This window comes from Raphanus sativus, chromosome 7 (assembly GCF_000801105.2).
Source record: "Raphanus sativus cultivar WK10039 chromosome 7, ASM80110v3, whole genome shotgun sequence".
Classification (NCBI taxonomy): Eukaryota; Viridiplantae; Streptophyta; class Magnoliopsida; order Brassicales; family Brassicaceae; genus Raphanus; species Raphanus sativus.
The window spans coordinates 20,683,263-20,697,091 of NC_079517.1; the positions used below are offsets into that span (position 1 = coordinate 20,683,263).

Genomic DNA, 13,829 nt, shown 5'->3' on the forward strand with positions numbered 1-13,829 from the left:
TAGAAAAAAATAAATTAAATAAGTATTTTAAAATATATATGTATATAATCCGCGGGTCTCGCGGATTACCCGTAAATTTAAGCGGAGAAAGTGCGGATATAAATATATCTGCTTGCGGATTGTGCCATTCGGAGTTTTTGAAAAAAAATAATTGAAACCCGCAGGTTACGGAGCGGGATTCGACCCGCAACCCAGCCCTCGATAATATTAAAACACATGTTTTCATCTGGTACTTTTACATATTTCCGAGCATTATAAAATCTGTAAATTTTTATTATATTTATTTTATTCACAGATTTACAATTAGAAATTAACTAGGACAAAAGCCAACAATAGTAAAATAAAGAAAGAAACTGCTTTTGTCAAGACGCTTGAATCTCTTACATAGTTACATGTTAGAAGTGAAAACCACCTGATGAAAAGCTAGCTCCACTTATAAGTTTTTGTGGGTAACAACTAGACCGGTAGAGTTTATCAAAACTATGCTGAAATAAATTATTGAGACCGTCTGAATCTTTCAGCACTTAGGGAATCAAGATTTACATTTTTGTTCTTTTAAATTAAATTTTAATGATACACTTTGAACAATTATTTTTTTTAGTATGAATAATTTTAACAATGATTCTGGTCATGCAAAAGCATGATGGCCATAATACCAGTACGTGAATAATTGATAAGAAAACATAAATATAGTTAAGAGAAAAACTTAAATTATACTGTTTTGTTCAAACAATTACGTACATGATACAACATATTAAACAATCTACCGTGCTTTAGGTTCTTTGATCTCCGAAAATACTCCCCAACTCGATCCGCTCTTCTCATCATCGTTGGTCGTCATGGTAGATTTCGACACGTGTCCTGTAGTCCTACTAAACAAGTCATCTTCTCCTTCAGTCGTCGTACCTACCTCGCCACGTGTCGGCAGATCCAGAGAGTCCACGCCATTCTTAGCCGTAGCAGTTTCGTGAAGCTGAAGCGCAAACTCAAGCGCCCAGACGACGTCATTCATCGGTGGCCGTTCGATACCACGATCTTGAACACATCTCACGGCGATCTCACAGAACTTCTCCAGTGATACATGAGTAATATCAGCCGTCAGATCTGCGTCAACGATCTGATCAACGGTCCCGTTTTTGTAATTTGACTTCACCCATCGGACCAAATCTGCTTCTTCTCGTGGGACATTTTCGAGTTTCACCGGTCTACAACATAGAACTTCGAACAGAACAACTCCAAAGGAGTACACGTCAGATTTTTCCGTCAAAACTTGACGGCGGTAGTACTCAGGGTCCAAGTAACCAAACGAACCTTTAACTACGGTCGAGACGTGCGTTTGAGAGGCACTAGTAGGCCCCACTTTTGATAACCCAAAGTCGGAGACTTTAGCTATGTAGTTCTCATCAAGAAGTATGTTTGTCGTTTTGATGTCTCTATGTATGATCATGTGCTTCGCGCCTGTATGAAGATACTGTATTCCACGAGCCGCTCCGATGCATATCTCTAACCTCCGTGTCCACGATAACGGAGGATCAAAAGCCTTGTTTCTCTTGTAGAGATGGTCTCTAAGTGTGCCATGTGGCATATACTCGTAGACAAGAACCATCTCGTTCTCATCTTCGCAATATCCGATTAAGGAAACAAGATGTATGTGACGGAGCATTGTGAGCATCTCAAGCTCTGTCTCGAACTCTTTAGCGCCTTGGTTCGATGATATTTCTAACCGTTTAACAGCCACAAGCGTGGTTCCACCATCGATTCGTCCTTTGTAAACAGGACCGAACCCGCCTACTCCAACGATTAACTCTTTCTCGAAATCGTTTGTGGCGGATTTGATTTCCTCGATTGTGAATCTACGGCAGAGATCTGATGGGAGAGATGTGGCTGATCTGGTATGCGAGGACCCGGTAACAAGGGGAAGATGAGTCCACGAGTCCTTAGGCTTACTCTTGGTATCCACGTTCAACTCATTTGTCTTCTTCTTCTTATTCTTTCTCCTTTTTATGATAAGAACAACAACAACTAGAAACATTGCTAGCACAACGGCGGAACCAACAACTCCAAGTGTTATTACCAAAACATGTGACATGCCTTTGCCATTTCTTACATCCTGCGTAACAGAGTTTGGCGTGGGACTTGATGTAGTAGGACTAGGATTTGGACCAGCGAGAATACCACCAGAGTCATTAAGCTTGATAATCTCTACACCATTCAGAATAACATCATAATACCTTGGATCAACTTCTTTAAGAGGATGCAAGTCAAGTTGTAGATCACGTCTCTGCCCAATTTCGTTACCGATAAATAAACTGAAATCTAGATACACCGGTTTCCGAGAACCACCACTCAAGTAAAACACGTCGGTTTCAGGTTTGGCCATCTGCTGATCGATGAAGATAGAGAAGATCCGTTGCCCCCGTGCGGTCAAATCCGGTAGAGTCTCACAGAAATGAAGCCTAACGAGGTAGTAAAACCCGGAATCGACTGTGAAGAGCCACGTCAAGTTGAAATTCAAGTTGAGTTCAGGGTTGTCGATGTTCCCCATCGAACGAGACGTCTTGTACACGTCATCCGGCGCAACGTAAGCCGGAGTTTTCTCCGTGTAGTTTATAGTGACACCCTTCACCTCCGGTTTGATTCCTGAATTCTCACTAAGTATGAACTCATCATCGGAAAGCCATCGTCGTAACATACCCGTGGTGTCACCGTCGTCGTCGACCTCTTGTCCTCCAACGTTTAACCGGTAAACGGTCTCGAAAGCCGTCGTGTTGTCTATAGGGAAGTCAACGTCCCTACCAACGTTAGTTATGACGTCGTCAAATCCTCCCTTTGAGTAAAACCGATCAGGCATGGACACAATCTCGATTCCGTTGACAAAAGCTAACGTTGACTTATTAGACGGCGTGAAGGTGAGATTTAGCAGCGTCTGGTGAACCGGAACGATAAACTCCTTGATTAAAGATTTTGATTCCGGTTTGGAAGCTTTAACCGTTAAATCAGCGCTGAAGTTGTTCAAGAGAGTGAAACCGTTGACGTTGACGGAGAAGAAGGAACTGACGGCGTCGAAACCGGATTCATAACGGGTCGGGTAAAAGTATAACCGGAGAAATTTCCAGCCGGGAGAGACTGGGAAACTGTAAGTGAAATCAGATCGGAAAATTCGAGCCGTTTTGTATGGAACCAGAGGAACCCCAGATTCTTGGAACGATGCATCTGAAGAGAAAGACGCGTCGGCTGAGTTCGACGGCAGAGTTTTCCGATTCTCCGCTGTCCAATTCCGGCCACTGTCGGTGACGTCGGAGTTTGCGCCGCAGTTGAAGAGAAAGAGATCCACGGGAACGTACGCCGCCGCCGCCGCTGCTCCTTGTCCTAGTAAGGCGGAGGAAAAGAGAATGAATAGAACTAACATAGCGTGAGAAATCATCGGATTTGAAAAATGAGAATTATTTGAGAGAGACTGAGAATGGGGAAGAATAAGATAAGTTCGGTTAATTGGTGGTGAGTGAGTATACGAGTCAGTCGTTGACTGACTTTGAGGTCAAGCAAAACAAACAAACAAAAGACATACAGTAAGTTTCGATGAAGTCTTTATGGTCGTCGTTTAACGTCCAACTTACTAATGTTTTGTTTTTCTCCTTGGAATTGGAAGCTTGCTACTCGTGAATGAAACTTTATTTTTGATGGGATAGTGAGATATTAAATTATTAAGAACACCTCCAAAAACAATAAGATGTAATAAGTTTCTTACGGAGACTAACTCCATATATCCTTCTGGGAAAAAAACCATTCTTCTTATCCCTTCCTTTTTCTTATTACCCCTTCGTAGACCCCACTACCATAGCAAATACCATACTATCCTTCTTCTTTTTTAATTTATGTTTATTATTCCTTCTTTTCTCTTCTTTCTTTTTTTATTTATTTACCTGTGGGCTCCATTTTATTTCTTCCTTGTCCACATTTCAATGGATCCCTTTATTATTATTATTTTTTATTTGTTTTTTTTATGTAACCAATTTTTCTTCCAATAATACATTTTTCTTCATCATATTTTTTCTTACAATTTTATTTCTATTTTTCTACAAAAATACAAACAATTTATAAATATATTCATCTTAAATTTTCTACTTAAAAATATATATAAACAATAAAATAGTAGAATAAATGATTTTGTTGTATTTCAATCATCAATTAGTTTAAATATTCAATTATTTATTACTGAACTAATTAATAATTTTAAAATTTTATGAAATAATATATATATAGTTTCATATAAATTTTAATATATTTTATCATATTTAACATATAGTATTTTGTTTATTTTGTTACAGAAAATATTTTCTAAATTTACTGATACTACTGACATAACTTCTATTTTATTAAGACAACACAATATTATTAAAACATGATATATTAATAAGATAACTAGATATTTGATACAATGATAAAACTATTATAATTATATATTAACAATATTTATAAACAATCAAATAACTAGATATTTGCTTTTCTGATTTTTGAAATAGATAAGCAAAAGAAAGAAGATTTGAACCTTAGAAGATCGAGACCGATGCCGAGGGAATTAAAGGAGGATCAAGGAATTGAAGCAGCCGCGGAGTGGAGTGTGTGCGTCCCTAAAGGTTTAGGATTAGGTGTTCACCGCTCTCCCCACAAGATTACGGCTATAGTCTTCTCCTCATCTTTCTAAATAGTTCAATCAACAATTCCATTGAGAAATTCTTCGATTCAATTCCATCGGGAGGTTGAAAGGGCGAAAGAACATCATCTTCTTCATCATCACTCCTCTCTTGGATTCTCCCCTGATTTTCTCACATATGCATTACGCCAGGAAAGCTGATTCCGAGACGGAGATGATGGACATCGACTCCAATAAGACTTTCGTTCTCGAAAAGCCTACAACCGCCAGGGATGATTTCCTCTCCCCATCTCGGAGGCTCGTCGATCAAGGCCGGCCATCTCAAGCTCTCCAAGCAGCGGTACTCTGCGTTTCCCTCTTCCATTTTTTTCTGTACTTTACAAAAGAGAGAAGAGAGACGGGGTTTGGGGGAGATAATCGGTTTCGATCCGATTTGTTTTGGGTGGGTGGATAAATTAGAAGTTGGGTTTGTGAATATTGTAATTTGTTAAGGGTGTCGGAGTCTTTGTCCACCTTGGACCCACATTTTCTATTTTAAAAAAATAAATACTAAATGATATTTTAATGAGAGGAGATAAGAGAATTTTTAAAAAGTGGGAGGGGCATATGGAGTTAGTCTCCGTTTCTTACAATTAAAACTAAAGAAAAAAATTAAAAGAGAAGTGATAGAGTGATCAAAGGTTGTTAACTAATAGATTTGAAGAAATTTATTAGAAACTCATGGTCCATTTGATTGTCTTTTATTGGCTGAGACTTAGAAAGAAAAATAAGTTTTAATCTTTTGTTTTTGCCACTTAATCATCTAAACTAAGATCAAGTGATGGTCAGACGAGTCGATTCTCCGAAGAGCACCTCCAAATAAATTATAATCAGTGAACTAATTTTATTAAAAATTAATATTTTGCATTTAAGGAGTTCTAACCAATAAGATTGCTCAAAGTTCTTATAATTTGTAACTTAATATCTCACTATTTGTTCAAAAATTAATGATTATGGATTTTAGAAAAATGTTATTGAGATTTTTTTTAATTATTGATGAGTTTATTAAATTTTAAATAGCTTATGATGAGTTTACTCAAGTTTAAAGAGCTTATGGCTCAAATTAAGTTTTGAAAGATGATGTTGTCAATATTTTAATTTTGAATGGTTATATTGATTGACTATAACCAGTGTTTTCATTCCCGACTAGGATCTGCGGTCGAGTTGATAAACCATGTGAATTGTAAATAATCTGGTTTGGATTTAATAAAAGAACCTGTTAATTAAAACTTCCGTAAAACACAGTAAAAACACAAAACCAACATTAACCCGTGAACCAACATCAATTGAACCGGTAAAAATTCAAAAAACTAAAGGTTTGATTAAAATTTTCATACTGACACGTGGTTCAACCATGGTCGACCTATTTAGCATGTGATAGAGAGAGTAACCGGTTTACTGTCCGGGTCGGTTTAAAAATTTGACGTTAGCCTAAAGTTTATTTTATGGACATTAGACAAGGGAAACAAAATTACATTCAAAACTTATTTTTTACCAATATTGTTGATCATGAATGGCTACCCAATCTCTAGTTACTCCCCGCTTTGAACCTCACTTCTATTTCACCTTCATGCATTTTTTTTCAGTTTCATTTGTGCAGATATATGCAAAAGGTTCAAATAAGAAATGATTGATGCTGCTTCTTACTTGTTTTTGATGCAATATAATAATTGATCAGAAAAAGTGAGCAAGTGGTCCAAAACAAAGTGACTGCTCTGGACATTGTCAACATGAAAGATGAGGGGAGAAAAAGGAAATAATGATATCAGAAGCACTATGAGCACAGACAATGATAAGCTTTACCTCCTTTTTCATCACATCATCATCAAAAAGAAAATCAGGAAAGAAAGATGATGAAGAAGGGGAATTAATAATAGAACAGTTGTGTGTCTGGTGCGAGAAGAACAAGAAGTAAGGACACCGAGTTCAAAAGTTGAGGAAAAGAGGATGGAGAACAAGTAGAGGTGTAGACATCAATAGATCTTAACCTATTTTAGAATTTTGTGCGATATCTTGCATCCTCTACATTAAAATGGTAACCCTTAGACACTTCTAACTCCAACATCAAACTAGCAAGTTTATTACCTAGAGTCGTCTACCATGAATGATTCATGTGATGAGAGCTCATGCCACTTTTAAATGAATGTAAGAAGTTTTTTTTCAAGTATGGCTTTTGTAGGTTTGAGTTGCCACATTCACTGCAATATAAAGTTTTTAAGGAAGTTTTCAAATAATTTGGGGATTTTACTTAGGAATCCCCACTAATAGAAAAGAAAGTTTGTTATTGAGTTGACTGAAAAAGGAAGTTACAAACTACCTTATAAACGATAAAGAAGAAGGATGGTTTGATCACACTCGATCATAACCAAAGCTAATAGACTCGGTTTAGTATAAACCGGACTATACAATATTATTTAATCTAATACCCCTCCTCAAGATGGCATGTATATATTGGACAATGACATCTTGCCAACATGAGTAAGAAACAGAGCAGGATACAGAGGCTTAGTGAATATATCCGCAAGTTGATTATCCGTGCGAACATGAAGTGTCTTGATAAGCCCTTTGATGATCTTCTCTCGTACAATGTGGCAATCATTTTCCAAGTGTTTGGTGCGTTCGTGAAACACAGCATTATTGGCAATGTGTATGGCCGCTGTAGAATCACAAAAGAACGCAACAGGCTTGTCTTGAGGAGAAAGAAATTCTTGAAGAAGCTTAACCAGCCAAGCTACTTCACGAACAGCAAACTCCATAGCACGGTACTCAGACTCTGCAGAGGAATGAGAAACGGTATCTTGTTTTCTTGACTTCCAAGAGATGAGGGAAGGACCAAGAAACATACAAAATCCGGATGTAGAACGACGTGTATCAGCACAAGAAGACCAGTCTGCATCCGTGAAGCATTTCAAAAGCAGATCAGAATGCACAGAATAGAAAATCCCTTTGCCAAGCGTGCCTTTGAGATAATGAAGAACCTTGTAGGCTGCTTGCAAATGAGATTGTTTCGGAGCAGATGCAAATTGACATAACCGATTAACCGCAAAAGTGATGTCGGGTCTCGTTATAGTCAAATACATCATCTTGCCAACTAAACGTCGATACACAGTCGGATCAGGAAGAACAGGTTCAGGACTATCTTGAACAAGCTTGATACTTGGATCCATCGGAATGGAAGAAGGTTTACAAGCGAGAAGACCTGTTTCTTCAAGCAGAGCCAGAGCATATTTGTGTTGACAAATAGAGATACCTTCTTTGGATCTAGCTATTTCAAGACCCAAGAAATATCTCAAAGGTCCAAGATCACGCAACTTAAAAGACTTCTGAAGATCAGCTTTAAGTTGAGTGACGCTAGCATCATCATTGCTTGCGATAACAATGTCATCAACGTACACAAGAACAGCAACATATTTTCCATCTTTGTGACTGATAAACAATGTATGATCGGAATGAGATGGTCTAAAACCAAGAGCCAAGAGAGTGGAGCTAAACTTTAGGAACCACTGTCTTGATGCTTGACGAAGACCATATATAGATTTGTTAAGTCTGCAAACCGGATTAGGAGGAAGAACAGTGCCCTTTTTAGGAGTATAACCCGGAGGCAAAGACATATAAATTTCCTCAGAGAGATCACCGTTGAGAAAGGCATTAGAAATATCTAGTTGTGTCAAACTCCATTCTTTTACAGCAGCAACAGAGAGTAGAGTCTTGACTGTAGTCATTTTCGCCACTGGAGAAAATGTATCTACAAAATCAATCCCCTCCTGTTGTGTATAGCCCTTGGCTACTAAACGCGCTTTATACCTCTCCAAAGTGCCATCTGCATTGAGTTTAACTTTGTAGACCCATCGACAACCAATGGCATGCTTTCCATCAGGTAAAGAAACTATCTCCCATGTATCATTACTTTCCAAAGCTATAAGTTCATCATTCATGGCAGCAACCCATTCATCAAACTTCTTAGCTTGCACAAAAGAAGAAGGTTCAGGGTGATGCATGACTGAACAAATATAGTTCTTGTACGTTGTTGATAGCTTCTCATAAGAAATGTGAGCTGCAAGAGGATAAGGTATTGTCGTCTCAGTCATATTACAGAAGTAATCCTGCAGATAAGCTGGAGGTTTAGAAGCTCGTTTATGATCATGAGCAGAATGAGCTGGAGCTGAAACTTCCTTATCAACAGAGGTTTCATCTGTAGAAGAAGGATGAACAGCCGGCTCAGGAGATTCCATACCAGGGTTAACAGAAGCTCCAAATATATCAGGTAAGACTTCAGGTTGATGAAAAGGAAAAATTTCTTCATGAAATACTACATTTCGTGAAATAGAAATTTCATTAGTATCCAAATCCATTACCTTATACCCTTTATAGCCAGATGGATAGCCCAGAAACACACATGCTCTAGCTCTTGGTTGAAATTTGTGGCGACTCTTTGAAGAAGTGGACACATAGCAGAGACAACCAAAGGTGCGGATGCCTGTGTATTCTGGTCGTTTTGAAGTTAGCATCTGATATGGAGATTTATCCTTAAGCAGTGGCGAAGGAAGCCGATTTATCAAGAATACTGCAGTGAGAACACAATCTGACCAGTACTCAAGAGGAACCTTAGCTTGAAACATCAAAGAACGAGCCACGTTCAATATATGTTGATGCTTCCGTTCAACCACGGAGTTTTGCTCGGGAGTCTCTGGGCACGAGTGAAAAGCTTTGATTCCTTTAGCTTTGTAAAGCTCAGTGAAACGAAGCTCCGGTGCATTATCAGAGCGGACACCCTTGACTTTTGTCTTGTACTGAGTTTCTACCATTTTCAAGAAATCTGGAAACAGAGTCAAAACTTCATCTTTGGTACGCATCAGGTAAATCCAAGTGACTCTCGTATGATCATCTACGATGGTCAAGAAGTACCTATACCCTTCAGTAGAAGCGACTGAAAACGGTCCCCAAGTGTCAATATGCAGCAAATCAAATGAACTGACACTCATATTATTTTGTGAGGGAAAAGAAAGATGTTTCTGTTTGGCAAGCGGGCAAATAGAGCAGTGAAATGTTGTTTTATTGCGTTGAGGAATCCCTAATACATCAGAAATAGAGTCAATCTTTTGTATGGCAGGATGCCCCAATCTATTATGCCATAAGGCTGAATCAAGAACAACATTAGCACAGAAATTTGAAGGTCTTGTAGAGAGCTCGCCAATAGAAGCTTCATCCAGTATGTAGAGGTTTGTGATCGCTTCACCCTGACCAATCATCAACCCCCTGGTAAGATCCTGGATCATACAAGATTCACTGTCAAAAGCAACTCTATAGCCCAAATCTTTTGTCATTTGACTAACACTGATGAGGTTTAATCTGAAGTCCGGGATATATAGAACATTATTCAGAATTAAGCTCTCATTTATTTGAACTTTCCCAGAGCCAACAATCTTCACACCCAATCCTGTTGGTAAGCTTACAGATTGATTAAGTGTTTCAGAAAGACTGAGAAACTTCGTTTTATCATGACAAACATGATGTGTTGCTCCACTATCAATGATCCAAGAGGTTGAAGTCAACACGTTACCAGTAGCTCTTAAGACTCCCACAAAGAACAGAGTGTTAGTAGAAAGAGTCATACCCGGTAAAGTGGTGATGGAACCTCCAGAAGTAGAAGCCACATTTGCCTTAGAATCACTTGAAAGTTGAAGTTGAGCAGTAAAGTACTCGATAACGCCTTGTATCTGATCTTTAGATAGTGTATTCATCATGCCTGCAACAACTGATTCATTAGCATTATCAGCAAGAGTCAAGTTAGCCACAACCGGTTTCACTGGAGCATTTTGTTTCTCAGCAGCCAGTAAACGTTTGGATTTAAACCCTGGTGGAAAGCCATGAATCTTGTAACATTTGTCCATCGTATGTCCTGAGTAACCGCAATGCGAACAGAGAGGTCTATTGGATCGTACTGGTGGCGTAGAATGAGCAGCATTGATCGAGGCAGAAGAAGTATCAGCTGCAACTTGAAAGGTCGAAGCATTTGAGACTGGATTAATACTTCTCTGGCTATGATCCTGATCAAGCAGGTTGTACACTTCAGCAAGATCAGGTACGTTCTTCTTCATGATAATCTGACTACGAACATTAGAGTACGAATCATTTAAGCCAGCCAATAGTTTGATGATCTTGGCATGTTCATTCTTCGTATAAGTCGCTTTGCAGCAATCACAATTTTGACAAATCTTCACGCAGTCTGCTCCATCAAGTTCATCCCAAAGTGTTTTCAATTTTGTATAATACGTGGATAGATCCATAGAACCTTGATGAAGAGACCAGATCTGCTGTGTTAGATGATACGATCTCGGCAAATTTGTGATTCGAAAGCGAGTAGATAGATCCTTCCAAATCTCAGAAGCATCATTGAATCTGAGAATACTTCCATAGATTTGCTTTGTAACGGAGTTCAGAATCCAGGATTTTACCATAGAGTTACATCGAGACCAGATCCTATAGTGAGGATGATTCTCTGGTGGCCTTGGTAACGAACCATCAACGAACGATAACTTGTTCTTCGCGTCAAGAGCAATCGTGAGAGCAAGGATCCAGGTGTTATAGTTCGTACCGTCTAATGTCTCTGAAATGATGGATGCTCCTGGATTATCACCATTCGCAAGGAAGTAAGGAGAGTATTGAATCCCATCGAAGTTGAAGGAATTCATTGGAAGAAGATTTGGAATGTTCATCGGAACAGATGAAGTAGGATTTGGTAGCTGGATGACTGGATCGGGAGAAGCCGGCGCCGGAATAGGTCGTCGATCAGCTCGCCGAGTCTGATTTGTCACCTTCGTCGCGGAGTTAGCAACACGAACGCTCCGACGCGTAGATTGGCGAAGCGTAACCATGATGATGATGATAGAGCTCGATTTGACGGAATAATCAAATCTAGAGCTTAAGAAAAGGATCAATCGGAGAAGAATCCGACGAATCTAGGTCAAAGAAGCGAAAAAAACGAAGATCGAGAACTGAGTTTTGAGCTCAGCGCTCTGATACCATAATAGAAAAGAAAGTTTGTTATTGAGTTGACTGAAAAAGGAAGTTACAAACTACCTTATAAACGATAAAGAAGAAGGATGGTTTGATCACACTCGATCATAACCAAAGCTAATAGACTCGGTTTAGTATAAACCGGACTATACAATATTATTTAATCTAATACCCACTTTTCACTTAGTGTCGCCACATACACTGGAATATATTGTTTTCTTATTTTTATTTTCATAATAACTCAATTTTACATAGACTTGGGGAGAAAGATAGCTAGTGATTTGTGGGATTGAAGGGAGAATACTCTGAACCCCTTTTTATTCCTTTGTGATCGATCATCATGTTTTCTTCATCTATTATCTTTGTGTTTTCTCTGTTCATGGTTGAGTAGTCGATTTGTTAGGTCTAGGGTGCTAGGAGATAATATATCTATGACCTAAACACAACCAAGTATTGATGTTTTGATTGTGTCCATCGTTGTTGAACTTAAAGCTTGTATTTAATTGATCAATTAGTACATGATTCTAGGTTTAATCTATTCACTAGCAAAATTAGTTGTTAAGGTAAATTGTGAACTTATCAAATCTGATCATTAATGTTTATCATCTTTATTTGATTCAAATGAAAGTTTAGATATTAGGATTACTTGATAAAGGAATAGATGCCACGAATGTTGATTGATCTTGCTCTGTTATTCGAGTTATAGACTTTTTTATTTGTTTCTTTGGTGTTTGGCTCTTGATCGTTAAATTTCCTGCCCATTGTCCTACACCTAGCTCCTTATTAGTCTGAATTTACATCATTTTTACGATTCTGTTTTGTTACACTTGTTACCATCAAAACCTATTATTTAGTTTTACTTTAATATTGTTCCCATAAAAACGGTGTTAAAACAGTTATCCACAATTGAATCTAGTGTACTGCAACAATCAGTAGTAAAGGATCCAATTTTAGTATATCAGTAAACCCAAAAAGACTAACTCTGGTTCAAGCATCTATATCTTATTAAAGCTGAAGTACAATTTCGGTGTGTTTGGATACTTGGATAAGAGTTTTTTAAAAAAAATTGGTGTGTTTGGAAACATGGATTGTAGTCTTTTTGAAAAAATTAATTTTGTTTGGAAACAAAGATAGTAGTATTAAACAGAAAAATTAATGGGCTTAAGTTATTAAGTCTATTATAAAAGAATGTTGTCAATATATATAAGAAAAATACAATACAAAGCCCAATTTGAAATACCAACTCAAATTATGGTTTTTATATTTCATATTAAGTTTTTAAAATATAATATATGTAATTATTTATATGATGATACGTATTAAATACTATTAATTATATGATTACTTATATGATGGTACATATAAAATACGATTAATTATATGATGAAATTATACGATATATAATAATGACTAAGGATGGGTTTTCAGACATCCATACGGGTTTGGTTCTGATCGGTTTGCGTTTCGGGTTTTCGGGGTCAAAGATTTCAGTCCTATTATGATGTTTCTCAATTTTTGTTTGAGTTTGTTTCGGATCTTTGCGGGTTTGGTTTGGACTTGGATAACCTATTTAAATTATTTTTAAAGTTTTAAATCACTATATATTTTAAATTTCTCAAAATCTATAAATAAAGTAATATATTACCTATAAATTTAAATAACATATGTCAGAATACCTAAGCTTAACATATCAATTGGTTTGATTTAAAAATTTGGATACGAAATCAATAATTATTTTAAGTATTTTGGTGATTTGAGTATACTTTAACTATTTCAGATATTTGTTTTTGACTATCTATATATATTTTCAAGTATTTTAAACCAATTTAAAAGTATCATTCTTGATGTTTTATATACGTTAAATATAAAAATAATTAATATATAAATATATAAATCTATTTTTAGATAAATTCAGGTACACAAATACTTCGGGTTGGACCCAATTCGGTTCTCTAACTAACAAAATTTTGAATAATTTGAATATTTAATCAGTTTATGTTCAGGTTTTGTACTATATTTATGGATTGGTATCAGTTCTGTTCTTCTGATTCATTTTGCCAAACCCTAATAATTACATAAAAACAAATATCATCATATTTTTAAAATATACATCCGCGGA

The 13,829-nt window shown here is 37.1% G+C and overlaps 1 protein-coding gene across 1 annotated transcript; it reads right to left on the reverse strand.

Moving 5' to 3' along the window:
• Positions 1–690: 690 nt before the first annotated feature.
• LOC108830648 (putative receptor-like protein kinase At5g39000) lies at positions 691–3,510 on the reverse strand. Its single transcript, XM_018604242.2, has one exon. The coding sequence runs from the start codon at positions 3,422–3,424 to the stop codon at positions 764–766; it is 2,661 nt and encodes an 886-aa protein (XP_018459744.1). The 5' UTR covers positions 3,425–3,510; the 3' UTR covers positions 691–763.
• Positions 3,511–13,829: the final 10,319 nt, after the last annotated feature.